Source organism: Bremia lactucae, linkage group LG6 (genome assembly GCF_004359215.1).
Source record: "Bremia lactucae strain SF5 linkage group LG6, whole genome shotgun sequence".
NCBI classification, from domain to species: Eukaryota; Oomycota; class Peronosporomycetes; order Peronosporales; family Peronosporaceae; genus Bremia; species Bremia lactucae.
Window position 1 is genome coordinate 6,864,938 of NC_090615.1, and position 16,353 is coordinate 6,881,290.

Sequence of the window (16,353 nt, forward strand, 5' to 3'; positions counted from 1 at the left end):
CTCATTGCAGGACGCTCATCTCTTACGAGATGCGTCAAACCTCTGATCCTTTTACGAGCGCCGGAAGCGCTCATTCTCCGATGGGCCCTCTGTCGAGGAGGAAGGATTTCGTCGTCTTCAATACGAGACCGGAACGTCCAAAATCAGTTGGGAAAGACCCCAACTATCATGCGAGGGTGGATACGCCTCCGAACGAGATAGCCCTTTCGAACCTACTTTACCTCGTGGTGGTTCGAGAAGCTTTTAACAAGAAAACGCTTCTCACCACTCAAATCCTTTCATATATGTCGAGGGGAAGAAAGAGCGGGTTCGTCAAACGGGGCGAACAGGAATAAGCAGTTTGACCCTTTATTATTCGAGCGATCCCGTCGCCGCGAGTTAGCGGTGACGGTTGATAATGTTTCTCGTAGCCAGTTGATAAATTGTGCGTAGGTTGCGACTGATCAATTGGCGAGCGAAAGGACACATCAGTCCCTTCAAAACCAGCCAATTACAGCTCGTCAAAAGATCTCTTCCTTTAAGAAAAGAGTGGATCTTTTGGTCCAAGAGAATCATACTCTGTTCCGAGACAATGATGCTTTGGCTCGGAACCATCAGGCTTTAGCGGATGCCCTAGACCGTCCAGGTGTAATCCGGAATCGGAAGAACCTCGCACTGATGGTACGGGCGGAGACGCCCAACATAAAACATAGGATGTGTACGCATACTACGAGGCAGGTCGATCGTGTACGCATTGCCTTGCGATGTAGTACACGAAACGGGCCGATATACCTGGGCAGTAATTTATTACTGCCTACATTTGTCACTACGTGGTTTGGTAGTTTTACCATAGACAGTAGGACTAGGTCATTAGCATTAAATAAAAGTATTCTGCTCTTCAATTTTTGATAGAGTTCCGCTTTTGTAGGTCCACTGCATCAGCGATGGAATCCTGTACGAAACGGACAACTGCTTCTCTAGCCAACAGTAAATCACCCGCTGACTCGTTTTTTTGTTCTCAGTGCGACCAGCTCGCACAGCGGAGATATCAATTTCTTCATTATTGAGAGTATTATCGTTCTCATTAATAATTCTGTTATCGATGCTGAGTCTTTCAGCATCGTTGTCTAAGTCAGTAATAGCATTATTGCTATTACTGAGTTTGTCGAGTTCAATGCTGATTAAATCAACATTGGTATCTTTCGCATTGACCTTAGTGCTGATGCCTGACGAGCAAGAGCTAGAAGGTTCTTTGCTCGAGCGAGTCTATCCCTCTATCCTTAAATAAGAGTCACTCTCAAACAAGGTGAGTATGGGTGGGTGGCGAAAACCATTCACGAGAAATGGTGTATGCTTTGTAGCAGCAACCCTTGTGTATGTGATGCACCTACACAAGGGTTGGTGCTACAAAGCATTCAGTATTTCTCGACCGTAAATGGCATGCCCTCATGTGGTGCACGTGAGGGCATGCTCATTTACAGTCCGTCGATGAGCTGCTGAAAACCCGTTCGTTCTCAGGAATACTATTGCCGACTGAATATCGGCCACGTTCTTGTCATATGTGACGAGTGCGGAGATCTGCTTGACTTTGCCACAACGCAGATCACGCAAGAACCGTTTCGGTTCAAGCCTTGGCAACTGAATTATCTCCGAAGTTAATTTCGGAGGCCTACTAGAAAGCTCCTACACTTGATCCGTTGTTTACTAAGACATTTCTTTTTGTCTTAGTTTCTTCTTTGGAGACGATATTTAAAGGTACCTGGAAACCTTTGCTAACAGATATCTGGGGGCTTACTCCCACAGATTCTTGGGAACCGATTCCCTCAAAATTTATTTGGGGAGCGTCTTCTCTAACTTCCTCGAGCTATGGTTGCGCTACCACAGCGAGATCCTTACGATTGACTCTCCAGTCGATCGAGGACTTTCACCATATCTTTTTTAAAGAGGCTTCTCAACTTTCTTCGAATGTTGATTTTTAAAGCAGACGTCCTTGTTTTGTACCCCACAACGTATTCGAGTGGTCTTACATCGACACTGCATGTGCTTGTGCACAGCCGTCGTTATATAACTCCACAGTGGGATGGGTTTTCACATTGAGGTCTTATACAGTCGTGTGAACGACGGAGCCACAAGTGAGGCCAATACACTCATTCAAAGAACATCCACACGCTTGCAAGCGCTCCAAGACGTTCATCAAATGAACGAGAGACAGACATCGTCCCGGCTTAATGCTGCCAATTAATGCATGGCTCGTACTTTTTGAGCCATGGTAATCCAAGGATCCCATCAAATTTGTCATCCAAATCAAGCACTATGAAATCATCTTCGTACTGATTACCCTTTAACAAATATTAGATACCAACTATACGTTTGTTCACTGTAACGGATGCGCCTGTGGCGAGGCGCACTGTCATCCTTGTTAGAAGAATATCGCGCTAAATAAAATTCGAATCTGCGATCTTCTAATGATTTGGCGTCGAATAAAATTACTCGACGCCCCACAATCGGTTAGGGACCTAAGTGGCAATTGTTTTGCAGCTATATTTTATATGGTGACGAGATTAACCTCACACCTGGAGCAGACACACACAATGTTTGTGTGTGAAAAGCAACTTTTATCAATAGGCCTGCAATTATTTGACGTTGCTGGATCAGTAGGGCGCTCCGCACCTACCGACCTCGACCGGTTTTTGACGATCCACCTCGCCGTTGCGATTTCGCAACAACGTTGTACCCGCGTTCTCAGTTCCTCCTATCGGGAAGTCGAATTTTTCGCTCAGTGTTCTAGGCACTGAGCAATAGGGCGCTCCACTCAAAGACGTAGTTGCCCGTCTTTGGATAACATTTGCATTTTTGCAATCGCTTGTACCTCGAAGAGCGAGGTCTCTCGCTCTCTACATACAAGAGGTCCATAGGTTCTGGACACTCCGCTTTCTTGTCGTCTCGAAGGACGATAAGCTCCACAGTGGCCGAAAGCCTGTTTTAGGCTGAAGTCCTCCACAGCATCTAAATGCTGCTGTCTCGACAGTTCTAATTGTTGAGCAACCTGTTATCTCAACTCCTCCGCGTGTTGAGAGCCTTGCTCTTGAAGCAAGGCTACATTTTCTTCGGCTTCGTCGATTTCATGTTGTATGGGCTTGTTTATGGATGGATGTTGTTCGTCTGTGTTCCGAGTGGACATCATGGCGCCAACGGCCGGCCCGCCTACGACCGATCTCATGCGTTTAATCACTCTCCATTCTAGGTCACTCAAGCGAGTGAACCTTTCACGCGTTTTGTCAAGCCTTCTTGAGTGGCTCGAAAGCTCCCTCCTTCTTCATCCAACATGTCCATGTTGGATGGAACGTGCGTAGGCCGTTAAACGGACTAAGAAGTGCTACCAGGTGTATCGGGGCACCTTTTACTTGTACTGATCAGTACTTGTTCACTTTACACTGGTTACAGTGGAGGTTAGGTGCCTCAATTATTCACGTACACGATGTGTAGAGGTAACGGTTGGCGGGACCAATCAATAGAACGAATGTATTATTGCGTCAATTTTAATAAATTTGGTAACGTTGGATATATTAAGTCAAAATTTTAAAAAGATAATTGTGTACTTTTTTATTTTTTTCTCAAAGGAAATATTATTTATCAATCCTCCATTGGAAAGTAATATGTATTAACGGGATACCGTTTACATGTTGTATAATATCAGGATGCGTAAGAACCGCTTCTCCTGTGCATAAAAAAGGCGTAAACGATTAGAAATACAAAAACTAACCAATCATTAATTGAAGGGCAAATCCGGTGTGTTCCACCAGGAGCATGAAGGAATCAATTATTTGAACGCATAATATAATCAATATTTCCCCACAAAGAACACTATCTTCGTACACTATCGTTATCATCTCATTACTCTCGCTTAAGGCTTTCGGCTTCGAGTCGTTCAACGTGGTGGCGCACATGTCGAATCTCCAGCAGAATGTTTTCAAAGCCAGACTTCAAGTGGTCCCAGCGCGCTTGAATTCGGTCGTTCCGCCTCAAAATAGCCTTCAGAACTTCCCCCCAAAACGCATTGCTTACCGCCACAGCACCAATTACAAGCCACTGGAACCACGGAATATACTCAAACCCAAAAATATCATCCATAATGACTGGAACGGTCGAGACAAGCACCGTCAGAAGGACCGACATGCACGCTGCGAGCTGCATGTAGCCATTCGAAAACATTCGGACGTACACGGGCTCTGTAAAGTGACGCACTGTGTAAGCTCGCAGCACCTCCGTAAAAGCCAATCCCAAGAACACCATTGTCTGAGCGCGACCTAAACCAGTCGGAACGCAGACAAAGTCGCCTCCTTCACAATGCACGGTAGAATTTTCAAACAAATTCATACCGGCCACTTCCTCACCAAAAATAAAAGAATCGTCCTTGTTCTGTGCAGCGCAGTTGCCATATACTCTCCAGCCATCGGAGATGCCTTCCCAACGCTGGCAGGTTACGTCCGTATAATCGGTACCAGTGGAACCCCCGCCCGCGTTGTAAATATCCTTTGTCAAGACCTCACCAAAATTCCAGTATAGTCCCAAGAGGAACGTTGTCATAGCTCCCACAAGCAGCAAAATTGCATTGAAGAGGACAAGCAACCACAATCGGCCTTGAATAAGCGAAGACTTTTTGTTACGCGGTTTCTCCGCCATTATGTTGGGGTCACCTTTCTCCAAGCTTAAAGCCACTGCAGGCATCCCATCTGTAAACAGGTTCAGAAGCAGAATGTGGAGGGCTTCCAGTGGCAATGGAAACCCACCAGCCACGGAAATGAAAATTAGCAAAATCTCGCCAATGTTTGTTGACAGTAAAAACATGACAAACTTTTGAATGTTGGCATAGATGACTCGGCCCTTTTCCACGGCCGAGACAATGCTACAGAAATTGTCATCTGTCAAAATCATGTCCGACGCCCCCTTGGCGACTTCCGTGCCTGATATACCCATGGCAACACCGATGTCCGCTTCCTTTAAAGCAGGCGCATCGTTCACTCCATCACCAGTCATCGCGGCAATAAGACCTTGGCGTTGAAGTGACTTGACAATTTCAATTTTGTCTTCAGGTTTGGCACGAGCAAACACCAGTGTTCGTGAAGTGATTTCATCAATTTCTGCAGGAGGCAAGTACACGTCTCCGTGTGGTCGAAGCTGCGTGCAATCCGTCGCTTGCGCATCGAAGTCAGCACCAAGTTGCAATAGATCAATATTTTTTGCAATGGCAACAGCCGTAGCTAAGTAGTCTCCTGTAATCATTACAGTACGGATTGAGGCCGCGCGAGCTGTAGCAATGGCCTCACGCACTCCATCCCGCTCGGGGTCAATTGAGGCTACCAGACCGAGAAAAATCAAAGGAGTACTCAAAGCCTTAAATTTTTCGTCCACATCATCGCAGTCCTTTGAGAAGGGAAGTTGATTTAGAGGTTGAATGGCCACAGCTAGCACACGTAGAGCCTGCGACGACAGTGCATCCACCGCCTTCAACATCTCATCACGCTGCACACTTGTTAATGACGTTAACGTACCATCTTTTTGACAATACGTCGTACAATTGCGAAGTATATAGTTCGGTGCACCTTTGACACTGGCTACTAGCGAAGGAGGCCTGTCTCCAGAAAACGTCAACGTATCAAACATAGCAGCTCCGTTCACAACTGGCATAGCATTCACTGTAATCATCATCTTACGCGACGAGCTGAACGGTACTTCCACAATACGCGGATAGTCTCGCATCAAATTGTCTTCCCAGATTCCTGCCTTTGCAGCAGCAACAACTAACGGGGCTTCGGATGAATTGCCAAACGGAATCCAACGAGCCTCGCCATCGTCGCCTTCGACTTGCTTGAGTTGCGTATTGCTACATAGTACCGAAGCCATCAGAGTGGCACGGACTTGAACATTTCCAGCCGTTGAGTCCGCTTGATTCGTCCCATCAGGTGAAATAATCACTCCGTTCGGAGCAAACCCCTTTCCTGTAATTGTATACTCACAGAAATCACCCCAAAGCTTCACTGCAGTCATCTTGCCTTCCGTCAACGTCCCCGTCTTGTCCGTACAAATGACAGATGCTGCCCCTAGCGTCTCCACAGATGCCAGCTTTCGTACGAGCACATTCTTCTTGACCATATCGGCAGTGCCGGACGAAAGGCATATCGTAACTACCATGGGTAAACCTTCCGGGACAGCACTTACTGCGACCGATACCGCAGTCATAATCATCGTCAAGAACGTTGGCTGGTTAGGATGACGCGGGTCTTTCGTGCCACGAATCATACCCACAAGAAATACAAGAAGCGATACTGCCACTGCGATAAGGCCCATAACATATCCCATGTGGTGCAAAGCATGTTGCAATGGTGTAAGCCTCGGTTGGTGTTTCGCAATACAGTCTTCGAGAGGATTACGAATCCACTTCCTCTCGGCTTTGGCGCCCTTGCCACTCTTGGCCTGTAGAAGAGCAGCGATCGATCCGACTCTAGTATTCATACCCGTCTCGACGACGATCCCACGAGCATTGCCGGTCGTGATTGTTGTCGATGAAAACACCATATTGTTAGCAGTCAACTTCGCTGACTTGCCACCTTTACCGGAACAAATTTGAGCATTAAATCTTTTTGCAACATCTTCAGATTCCCCTGTGAGTAGCATCTCATTACACTTGAGATCCACACTCGTAATCAGCCGAATGTCAGCAGGCACAACGTCTCCGGTGACCAAGATAACAATGTCTCCTGGTACCAAAAATTTGCTGTCCACCACCTGCTGCATTCCATCACGAATGATGAGGGACTGAGGGCTCGATAAACTTGCAAGCGCTGCCAGCGCATTGCTTGCCGAGTATTCTTGATATGTTGCGACGGCTGCGTTCAGCGTGATGATGACAAGGATCGCGATTCCTTCGACCCATTCCTGCAGTGCTAACGAGGCTAATGCCGCAAACAAGAGCATGGCAATGATAAGATTGTAAAACTGTAGTAGAAAAATCACAGAGACGGGCGTCTTGGCTTCTTCTTCCAGTGCATTAAGGCCGTAGCGCAATATCCGACGTTCCACGTCCATGCCATTTAAACCGCGCTCGAGATTCGTATTGAGCATCTTTAATATGATCTCTGTGGAGCGTTGGTGCCATGTCTTTGCATCCTTCTCATTCAACGTCGCAAAAGACTCGCGTGTGTGCATGGGATCCGCAGCAAGGAGCAGCTCGCTGTCACTTAAGAACCGTGAGCGGTGGTCTGGCAATGGTGTGTTGGATCCACGCTGCAAATCTGTGTTACGTTCCTTCTGGGCATTCGCTTTGTAGATATCTGCGGCGGAGAACGATTGCGTGCGGTTCGGCACGTCCACAACGTGGTGTGGAGACAATGCAAACAAGCGCGAGGAATTACGAGGCGTCTCCAATTGGGAGTAATTGCCAAAGTCAGGCACGGCGCGCGAGGGCAACGAGGCCCCACTTTCGTATCCTGACATCACCGAATTAATTATTTATAAGGTTCGAGCCTTTGAGAGTAAAAGTGTTAATGAGGATCTTTTCGACGAATGCTCGTGGCGGATACGATTGATGCGCACTTCAACGTCGGGGAAGATGTACAGGCAACGAGATGGAAGCCTGGAATTTGATTGGACAATTTTTTAAATGACGTTATTAGATTCGTTTAAAAATTGGAAAATTATAAAATAACGGCCGGGCTGCTCCCGTGGCGACTTCACAACTCACAAATTGCCGGTGACGACTTATGATGAGATGCGATACTGAGGCGCTGAAATGTAGCACCGTTTTGCCGTGGAGGAATAACGCTTATTTGCAACCGTTTGCAGCTTTGTAAAACATTGATTGACACTCTTACGACAGTACGGTTATATGCGCGAATTGCGACTATCGAAAGGTCATACTGGATGCTGCGACACTTGGTGATATAACAAACGACATTTTGAGTATATTTGACCAGTCATAAGCAGTGCCGCAGATGAAGCAAGGCAAATGCACCATTACGCAATCTTAGATGCGAGGTTTCAGATTTAACTCAACCTTTTAATGTCTTCTGCTTAAAAAGATTCAAATGATTGCAGCATTCCTTGTAAGCAGCTCACATTGCGACACCAATGCTTAAAATTTAGAGCATAATAACTACGTGAAGCGGCAATCGATTGGTTGTCGCGCGAAAATTTATGCCTTCAAAAAGTTAGTGATGCAATACACTTTTGTGTACAAAAGTCTTTCTACGATCAATTCTGCCGCAGATGAAACCCATTCACTCCGATAGGGTAAGCTAAAACTGCTGCTTTTGATCTGGGCTGGTGAAACCCTTATGTTCCGTGCGCCATTTCTGGTGGTGACATGTCTGGCTGGCAATTGATAGTGTTAATGTCAGTTTCGTCGAAATTTGAGAAGCTACTGCTCGTGACGGAGTTGGACAATCTGAACGTCTTAACGGTGTTGGAGATTAATCATCAGGAATGATTGCGCAAAACGTCAGCGACGTTCGATTTAATTTTTTTTAAACGAAGCTTTTTAAGTAAAGTTTGGTGCGCATCAGTGCAGATATCATCTCTCATAAATTTCGTTGCCGCAACCAAGAAGCCTCTCATTTTTTCCAAGTTGTTGACCAAATCTACAATACCAGTGTCAACTTCGAGAAAAAGATAGATTTTTGGAACCTGTAAGGTCTATTTTGCAGGTTTTTCGACAATTGCGATGGTGAAGATGATCCTGCTCAAAACCATCCACAAATTGAAGTCATGCCGGTGGCTGGATGATTATTCTCGTCTGCGCCAAATATCGCCTTAATTGCAATGAATCGAAACACTTGAGTGTTTAAGCCATGTTAAATATAGCAGAGCTAAAAAATAATAATCAATTCACGTGTATCGATGCGGCCCTCAATGAAATAGTAGCAGCTACTGGTATCTTCTAAAGTCAAAGATGATGTTGTACGTAGATTTAAATTGTGATTAAGTGACATTTCTAAACAATTAAATCTAGATGCAAAATTCGTTGAAGACAAGCAGAGACGAGCGATATTTACTAATCTTAAAATGTAAAATAATCTGCTCCTCAAAAATTTACAGTTTTACTTTGTCCCTGCATGTGACTGATCGATCATGGTCTTTGCACAGCAACACTTGCCAGCTGCTAAACTGCACATCACATCGCGGCACTTGCATTTACCCATTACTAGCCCAAGAACTTCAAGTAATACTTAGGGGGCATGATAAAATTCGCATTCGCTATTAAATACACCTGACATATATATAATATTCGCTTACATTTTTAAGCTTACATTATGACTGCTCAATGCTCAGTATTTCATCTGTTTCAATCACAGTAATTTAACTTGACTATGAAAAACATTCTTTGCTCATCTGATAACATCGGCGTTATGACGTTCCGTAGTCTCCGCCATCCATTGCACCTCTGTCCGACGTTGACGAGGCTAACAGTGCGTCGTGCTCTGTACTTAATGGTGCTTCTTAACGGCCAGATGCGCCGCGAGCTTGTTTCCGCCAGCACGCCTATTAAAGGTGTCCACAGCGTTGTTTTCTCTGTATTTTCAGTCGTTTTAATCAGTGACAATGTTCTGTGTTACTCTGTCTTCTGTATTGATGTCAACACCATTGCTAGGTGCCAATACGCGCATGGAAATACAAGAGCAAGACTACTATTTTCAAGGTCTGCAAAAGATTGTGGATTAATCGTCGTCGTTGTCGACTTTTTTTCTCCGTCCTGCTAGCTATGCTGTGTATTGCTCTCATATGCTTTATGGCTGTAGATGGCACCCAGGAGCGAACTTTTATCGAAATAGTGACGAAGGACGTAAGAACTGCTGACATTTTCACCTTCATGCAAGGTAGGGAGGGAGGGGCTGTAATCATTACGACCAGTCGATATTGATATGGCGCCTGGATACAACTAGCTATTGAGAACGACGTAGAAATTGCCAAAAGTGGAGTATCTTGGTGGAAAGATGTCGTATCGGATGAATTTTGCAGTCAGGACGTTTTAGCGCTAGCGGTCATTGCGATGTGCTTCATGCGCCTAGTACTCTGTGTGCTGCAATTGTTGTGGAAGCTGGTGGGAGTGCCATTGCGATGGTATTATGCGCTGAAGGTAAAAAATAATAATAATAGGAACGTGGTGCTATTAAAGAAAAAGATGGCGATCGTTCGCTTTTGCCATCTGCACTTCTTGCTCGTGATTGAAAAATTAAAGCGCGAAATGAAAGATCGTACGAGGGAAGAAATGCAGCAAATGGTAGTGGCGTTGGGTGCTCTGCAGCAGAAAAAGGGTACACGCGTGACTCTACCGGCGATTCTAGCTACATTGCGCAAAATTCAGGCAATAGAGGGCAGACTTAAATCAGAAAAATTCGAGGAATATTTGACTGATATAAATCAAGGTGGAAGGTATGAAGACGATATTGATTCGGGTCTGCCAGCAGCGTGGACGCGATTGCAGGACGTTTATGCCTCGTTTGTACGAATTCAGGCGACGATCATTCGGCAGCAAACCCCCAAAAAAACGTGGCAGCTGCAACAAGAAAATGTCGATGGACGACATGTACGCCAGCTTTCAAGTAGTAAAGACTCGACAAAGGAGGTTTTACTAGAGTTGCAAGAGCTGACAAGACAGCTGCCACAAGGATTTACTGCCGATATGTTCAAGTCGCTCGGAAATGCAATGCATGGATCAAGTGGCGCAGTCGAGCGTGGCGCAGAGCTAGAACTTAAGACTCATAGCCTTATAACCTTACCGTCTATACCGGTAGCGTACGAGAATAGCTACACCGCGCAGAAGCGGCATAATATTTCTAGGAGATAGCCAGTTGGTGAAACAGTAATAAATCATTGTAAAATAAGCTCGCGTCCATTGATGCTCCTGATACTGACAATTAGGCCTACAGCATCATCTGTCCTTGACGTCACTACTCAACTACCTCATTTCAGTGGCTATTCTAAAATCTACACAAATGGGCAAGTTCTAAGGGCAGGACGGTTCTGAGAAACCGCCCAATGGAATCAGGCACCCGCGCGCGCATTGGGCACTTCGCCTTAGGGCCTGCAAGCCACATGATGCAGAAGCCATTGCAATTTCGAATACGCTTTGGATTAAGTAATGCCACTATTAACCGCATACGGCAGCTCTTGCTCGTCACGTTCCTCCTGCTCTGCGCCAGCGACGCACGCCGTGCCGTCGCGGAGCCATCACATCGTACGTAACTTTTATAATGATGTTTTTATCCATTACTGAAGTGCCGCATTTACTAGCATACAGACGTGTGGAGGTCCGAGTGGAAGATTATTCCTTTACGGACAGACCAGGGGAAAAGCAACAGGTCGCTGTTGAGGCTTACGACATTCAAGGATCCGATTTCGTTCCATGGCCTGATGTTGATGTCCACGTTGTGACATGGGAAACAACGGACAAGCCATTCAAGAAAACGGTGGAAACGAAGGAGCATAAGATGAAACAACAGACGGAGCGACTACCAGCAGTAGTGGATTTAAACGAGATAATCGAGGACTTGGAATCAGATGATGCTAACAATAAAGATAATGACGCGGTATTAAAGCAATACGTATCCTATCGTAGGGCCATGTGGTGGTGGAGTGAAGACAAGACCGAACTTAACAGTCAGGAACAGGCTGCCGTATTGGCGGTGGTGGTCGCCGTGGTGACGGTGTTTGGACTTTGTGGTGTTTTACTGTGGAACGTTAGCTGGTTCTTATGGCGACTCCTTCGGGAAAAACGGACACTCAATCAGCTTTTCTTTGAAGATGACCCAATCGTAATAGAGCAGCATCTGGGTAAATTTTCAGAAAAAATACTTTCGCTTCGGATCAAACAAATCGCGTGTGTGAGGCTCCGACATTTGCAGGTCTATTTGGATGCCAGGAACTTAATGCAACAGCTTGAATCCGTAACATTTTTGGAATTGGCAATGAAATTAGAAAAGCTTCCACTGCATCCAAGTACCAGAAAAGAGATGACATTTGCTGAAATCAATACCGCTGTCGAGGAAATTACATGTCGAGGGGAGCAGATAGCGGTAGAGATGATGCAGCTCGAAGTCCCGTCGCGATGGAAGCGCTATGCAGATGCTGAATTGTGGCTTCGAGTACAAGATAATAGCCTTCAGAGCTTGCACATCGCCAATGCCCGCGTCCAGCAAATTGCCGAGCAAATATCCGAGCTTATTATGGAAAAAATCAATTCCAGTGAACCCCTTTCGAAACCTGTATTTATTTCACTGCTTGCGTCACTACGTCAGACCTCTGGTACACCTCACCAAAATGGAGCAATGGGAAAGGCCACAATTAATGAGATGGATGCATTTAACAGGTGTTGGAGTGGCAGCATGTCTATAAGTGGGAGTGTGGGGCATTTAGGAGGTGGAATCAAAGAGAAGGATGAGTTTTCTTTCCTGCTTAAGGCGTTTGATGAAAAATCCGAGCAGCATAAAATTCAGGCGGAGTTGCACAGAGCAATTGAGTGTTTTCAGTCAGCTCACGAACCCGAGCACGAGCAGTTGCTGCTGCTTGAAAATGCCGATAACTCACGTAGCAATCAAGCCATCCAGCGGACAAATCAGCTCGGCGTTAATTCTGCTGCGAACAGTGGTGTGACAACTGGGTCCATGCGGCGATTGGAGCGCTGGGTGGACCAAGCCGAGGTAATGGAAATGACTTTTATAGAAGAGGTGGAAAATGCTCAATTCCTGCTAGAAGATGCCCGTCGCGACAGCTTTTGTGCTGCGGTTGTCAGTAACGAAGGCAAAGGCCTTGATAGTGTACAGACGTTGGCAACGAATTTTGTTGCGCTTGGAGCCAAGCGCGAAGACGCTATTTTGAAAGCGGGTGAAATTCTGGCGAATCGCTCAAATATGATGCTTTTGGTCAATAGTCTTCGCACAATGTTTGATCAGCTTCGCAAACGTGATGTGATGAAGATGAATGAACGTCGCAACCGGGATCGTGTAAAAGCGCAGGAAAAGCGGGATCGCATAGTGCAGAAATTTGTCAATAAAAAGCGAATTATGGCTGAAAAAATTGATCGAACGCGCGAGGCCCAGCGCCAGCGTGAAGAAGAAGCGAGATTGCGGCGACAAATGGAGGAATGGAAGGATGCACGCGCCCAAGATGCGCAAGATCGAGCGTCGTTTGTGTGGAAAATAACCAAAGCGGACGTGCTCGTGGTGCTTGTCATCATGGCAATTGTATTCTTTGAGAACGTACGGGAAGTGGCACTTGTGAAGCCATTGTGCCAACCCGATGAAGAGCATCATTGGTGGATGGTGTCTTGGTGGGCCCCAGCATCGTTTCAGGTTTTTGGTTGTGAAGTTGCTTATGGGATTAAGATTCTGGGAGTGCTTGCTGTGCTGGGCGTCGTTTTCTTTTTATTATCACAATTGAATTTGGTGGCTGTGATGCTTCCTATGTTTGGTGCAATTGCGTTGTACTTTGTTCGGAACGAGTGGTTAAACATGCTTCTTCGCCTTCCGTTGCTGCTAGTGATTTACGCGTTTAATTTGGGAATATTACACCTGTTTAATCGCTACGAAGACCGCTGCAAGGATGATCAAAATTTTCAAAGAGAGGACAAAGACTCGATTGTCCATGCTGCGAAGCAGCGACGTATCTTGCTGTACGTCGTGTTCCCGATTGTGTCACTTGTCCTCACTGTAGTCACGGGTGTCGGTGTTGCGTGTGATTATCCAGAGCAGTGTGTCGGATTCGCATATGCTGCTGCTATGCCCGTGCTTGAAGGCCTGTGGAAGCTCGCTCGTGGGGCTTATCGTTTGTAAGTTAGAGCGTCAAGAGAAGCACTTAAATTTAGTACAATATTTTGCTGGCTCCTAGGTTTTAAAGGTAAAAGTTGAATTAATACATCAAGTCCATAAATGATCAAAGCATTGTTGACATTCTGGATAAAATTTAAAAAGTTGAAGTAGCAATAATATTTTCATCTTATGGCTGCGTATAATGCCAACTAGTTCACATCAGGTTAAGTCTTCCAGCTTAGTATAATTGACGGGTCGATACGACCGCAAAAAGAATACCAGCAAGACCAGCTGCAGCGACAGAACAATACTTCACACAAAAGTCGTTCTTCCAGCGAATTAAAGCTTGCTTGTACTTCAATTCAGAATGTACCCATGCCATTGGTGCTAGTTCCATCTTCTGATTACGTTCCGTACAGTCGCTTGCGTTCGGACAAGAAATGTTCGAAGTAGTCGTTTTAGTCCCTTTCAAATGGTTCCTGTCGTCCAAGGCAAGCGAAAATGGAGCATTATTGTTTTCACACGACGCGTCATCGTCTTCAGTATCGCTGTACGAAAGAGACGGAATGATGTCTACAACCTACAAAAAATCAACCACAAGACGCCAGTTAGCCTTCCTAAGCTCGTCTCCTAGCTAGATAAGAGCAAACCTGAAGGTCTCGACGAAAAATGTGGTCGGAGTGTTGCAGTAGCATTTGCACAAAGCAAACGCCAAGCTCATTGCAAAACTCAAGATTTCGATTATCATGATCCAATCCCGGACTTTCGCGGAATGCTAATGGTCCAATCAGTTTAGCGTGATAATTGTAAATAAAAGTTGCCAACACCTAAATTTACGAGTACAAGCTTAAGTCAAATTGGCAAATCAAAAAAAATTGCACACCGTACCTCTTGCGATTGGTCATGCAGTTTGAGCCATCTCAATAAGTTGACAAGGGCATCAAGACACTCGCGCTGTTCGATACTGATCAAATCCACAGCATTCAGAAGCGGATACAAAATTTGTAGCGACACAGAACCATTTATAGGTGCGTTCTCCTCCTTTGTGAGCAAGTATTCAAGTGTTGACGACAACATACTATTTTGTTCATATTGCACCAGTGGCATCTGTAATTTCGTTATATACCAGCGCAATAGCCCCGAAAGGACGCGGCATGTGGCAAAAGTATTTGCTCGCGTTTGCCGAAGGAGTCGATTGATAACTACGAACGCTCTTTGTTCCAGCAAAAGACCGTCGAAATGGTTGCTATCAATCTCGCGATCAACCCACGCAAATAATGCGACATGCAGCCGATGCTGAAGATTTTTGATCGGTTCGTCGGCCACATCGGACGTTGCAGCGTCCAAAGCGCCCAAGGCTTCGGTAACCGCCAGTTTCGTCGTGTTTGAAAGCAACACAAACAGATACAGGGCAACATGCCGAATCAGATGAAGCAAAACGCTATCGGCATATTTTGCCGTTTGGTCATATTGTGGTTCAGCTTCATTAAGCGCTGCTGCAACCGTCGTCACGCGCGTCATGTCTTTTACTGAAGCTTGCCAACGGCAAACTATTCGAACGAATTGCAAATACTTTCCAGAGTGGTAGTGACTGAAAGTCGCCACAACACGAGTCGCGGGAAGGGTTACGATCACGTCTGCTCAACCAAGAGTTGTCGGCGGGTGGACTGCATCGCGCGACTTTTCATCTTAACGGACGAGATGGGCGCGTCCAAATCTGTGGCCACGATCCTTTAAATCTCGGGATTGACCATTCGCTAATATCGGAGGTGGCTCTGCACGAAGGGGTAGGGAAGGTTGAGGCTGAAATTTAAAAGTTGAAAAGCCTTTTTAAAAAAAGGCGGATACGCAACACACCTCGATCTTTTTAGCGTGTGCCGATTAAACCCATGTCACAACTGATGAATTCATATTTAGGTATTCGCAATTAAGTTCGAGGGTCTGTCTTGCTGCACCGCGAATTAAACTAACATATGTTTATGAAACATCCAATATTGTAAATGCAATCGGCCACCTTTCGATAGTACTGAAAACAGAACCAAGCAACCTGCACTGATAACGGTGAAGGTGAGGTGCCTCTGAATACTTCACTTACACGACGTACAGAGGAAGATTTTAAGTAGCTAAAAATCTTAGCTACTGAAGGTCAATTATTATATGAAAAAAAGTAAGGGGTCGTTTATCAGCACCCCAGTAGTTCATTAACAGCACCCCAGTCTGCAAATATTTAGCGTAATTTCAATCTATTGTAAGTAAATATAATATTTATTTATTTAAAGCTTCCCTTTCCCGCGCGACCTAATCTTGCTCTATATTATAATGAGCGACGCAATCCTTGTTTGTAACGGGGTGTATCGTTACATGAAATTAACACTTAAGAATTGTTAATTAACATATTATCTAAAAGGTAGATAATATTTGGAGGATATTACTTTAAATAGTAATGTTCAGAATTCTTATCCATAAATAGATATAGACCATAATATTTATTTATTCCGCAGACTAATCAGCTGTAGATGTAAACAAAAGAGAGAGACAGATAAGATAACAATTCAATTGCATGTTTAGTATT

At 45.3% G+C, this 16,353-nt stretch overlaps 4 protein-coding genes across 4 annotated transcripts; 2 read left to right on the plus strand and 2 right to left on the minus strand.

Moving 5' to 3' along the window:
• Positions 1–3,873: 3,873 nt before the first annotated feature.
• Positions 3,874–7,473, minus strand: CCR75_004598 (uncharacterized protein; the record flags this gene model as incomplete). The annotated part of the gene is made up of 1 exon (XM_067962684.1): positions 3,874–7,473. One exon carries the CDS (start codon positions 7,471–7,473, stop codon positions 3,874–3,876), a length of 3,600 nt encoding a protein of 1,199 aa, XP_067818205.1.
• A 1,748-nt stretch (positions 7,474–9,221) lies between these two features.
• CCR75_004599 (uncharacterized protein) lies at positions 9,222–10,859 on the plus strand. Its single transcript, XM_067962685.1, has 4 exons — positions 9,222–9,525; positions 9,626–9,673; positions 9,774–9,851; positions 9,918–10,859. Exons 1-4 carry the CDS (start codon positions 9,345–9,347, stop codon positions 10,820–10,822), a joined length of 1,212 nt encoding a protein of 403 aa, XP_067818204.1. The 5' UTR covers positions 9,222–9,344; the 3' UTR covers positions 10,823–10,859.
• Positions 10,860–11,013: 154 nt separating this feature from the next.
• On the plus strand, positions 11,014–13,933 carry CCR75_004600 (uncharacterized protein; the record flags this gene model as incomplete). The annotated part of the gene is made up of 2 exons (XM_067962686.1): positions 11,014–11,212; positions 11,269–13,933. 2 exons carry the CDS (start codon positions 11,014–11,016, stop codon positions 13,803–13,805), a joined length of 2,736 nt encoding a protein of 911 aa, XP_067818247.1. The 3' UTR covers positions 13,806–13,933.
• CCR75_004601 (uncharacterized protein) lies at positions 13,923–15,420 on the minus strand. The gene is made up of 3 exons (XM_067962687.1): positions 14,670–15,420; positions 14,432–14,608; positions 13,923–14,361 (listed from the first exon to the last, which is right to left on the minus strand). The coding sequence occupies exons 1-3, from the start codon at positions 15,300–15,302 to the stop codon at positions 14,020–14,022; spliced, it is 1,152 nt and encodes a 383-aa protein (XP_067818246.1). The 5' UTR covers positions 15,303–15,420; the 3' UTR covers positions 13,923–14,019.
• Between the last annotated feature and the right edge of the window lie 933 nt (positions 15,421–16,353).

What these genes read in the sequence shown, in the direction of transcription:
- CCR75_004599 (XM_067962685.1), top strand. Translation starts at nt 9,345, where the DNA reads ATGAAAAACATTCTTTGCTCATCTGATAACATCGGCGTTATGACGTTC. An exon ending in GCAAGACTACTATTTTCAAG is followed by an intron (nt 9,674 to 9,773) that starts GTCTGCAAAAGA and finishes TTATGGCTGTAG; the next exon opens with ATGGCACCCAGGAGCGAACT. An exon ending in CATTTTCACCTTCATGCAAG is followed by an intron (nt 9,852 to 9,917) that starts GTAGGGAGGGAG and finishes GGATACAACTAG; the next exon opens with CTATTGAGAACGACGTAGAA.
- CCR75_004601 (XM_067962687.1), bottom strand. Translation starts at nt 15,302, where the DNA reads ATGACGCGCGTGACGACGGTTGCAGCAGCGCTTAATGAAGCTGAACCA. An exon ending in TGCATGACCAATCGCAAGAG is followed by an intron (nt 14,609 to 14,669) that starts GTACGGTGTGCA and finishes TCGTAAATTTAG; the next exon opens with GTGTTGGCAACTTTTATTTA. An exon ending in TTTTTCGTCGAGACCTTCAG is followed by an intron (nt 14,362 to 14,431) that starts GTTTGCTCTTAT and finishes GATTTTTTGTAG; the next exon opens with GTTGTAGACATCATTCCGTC.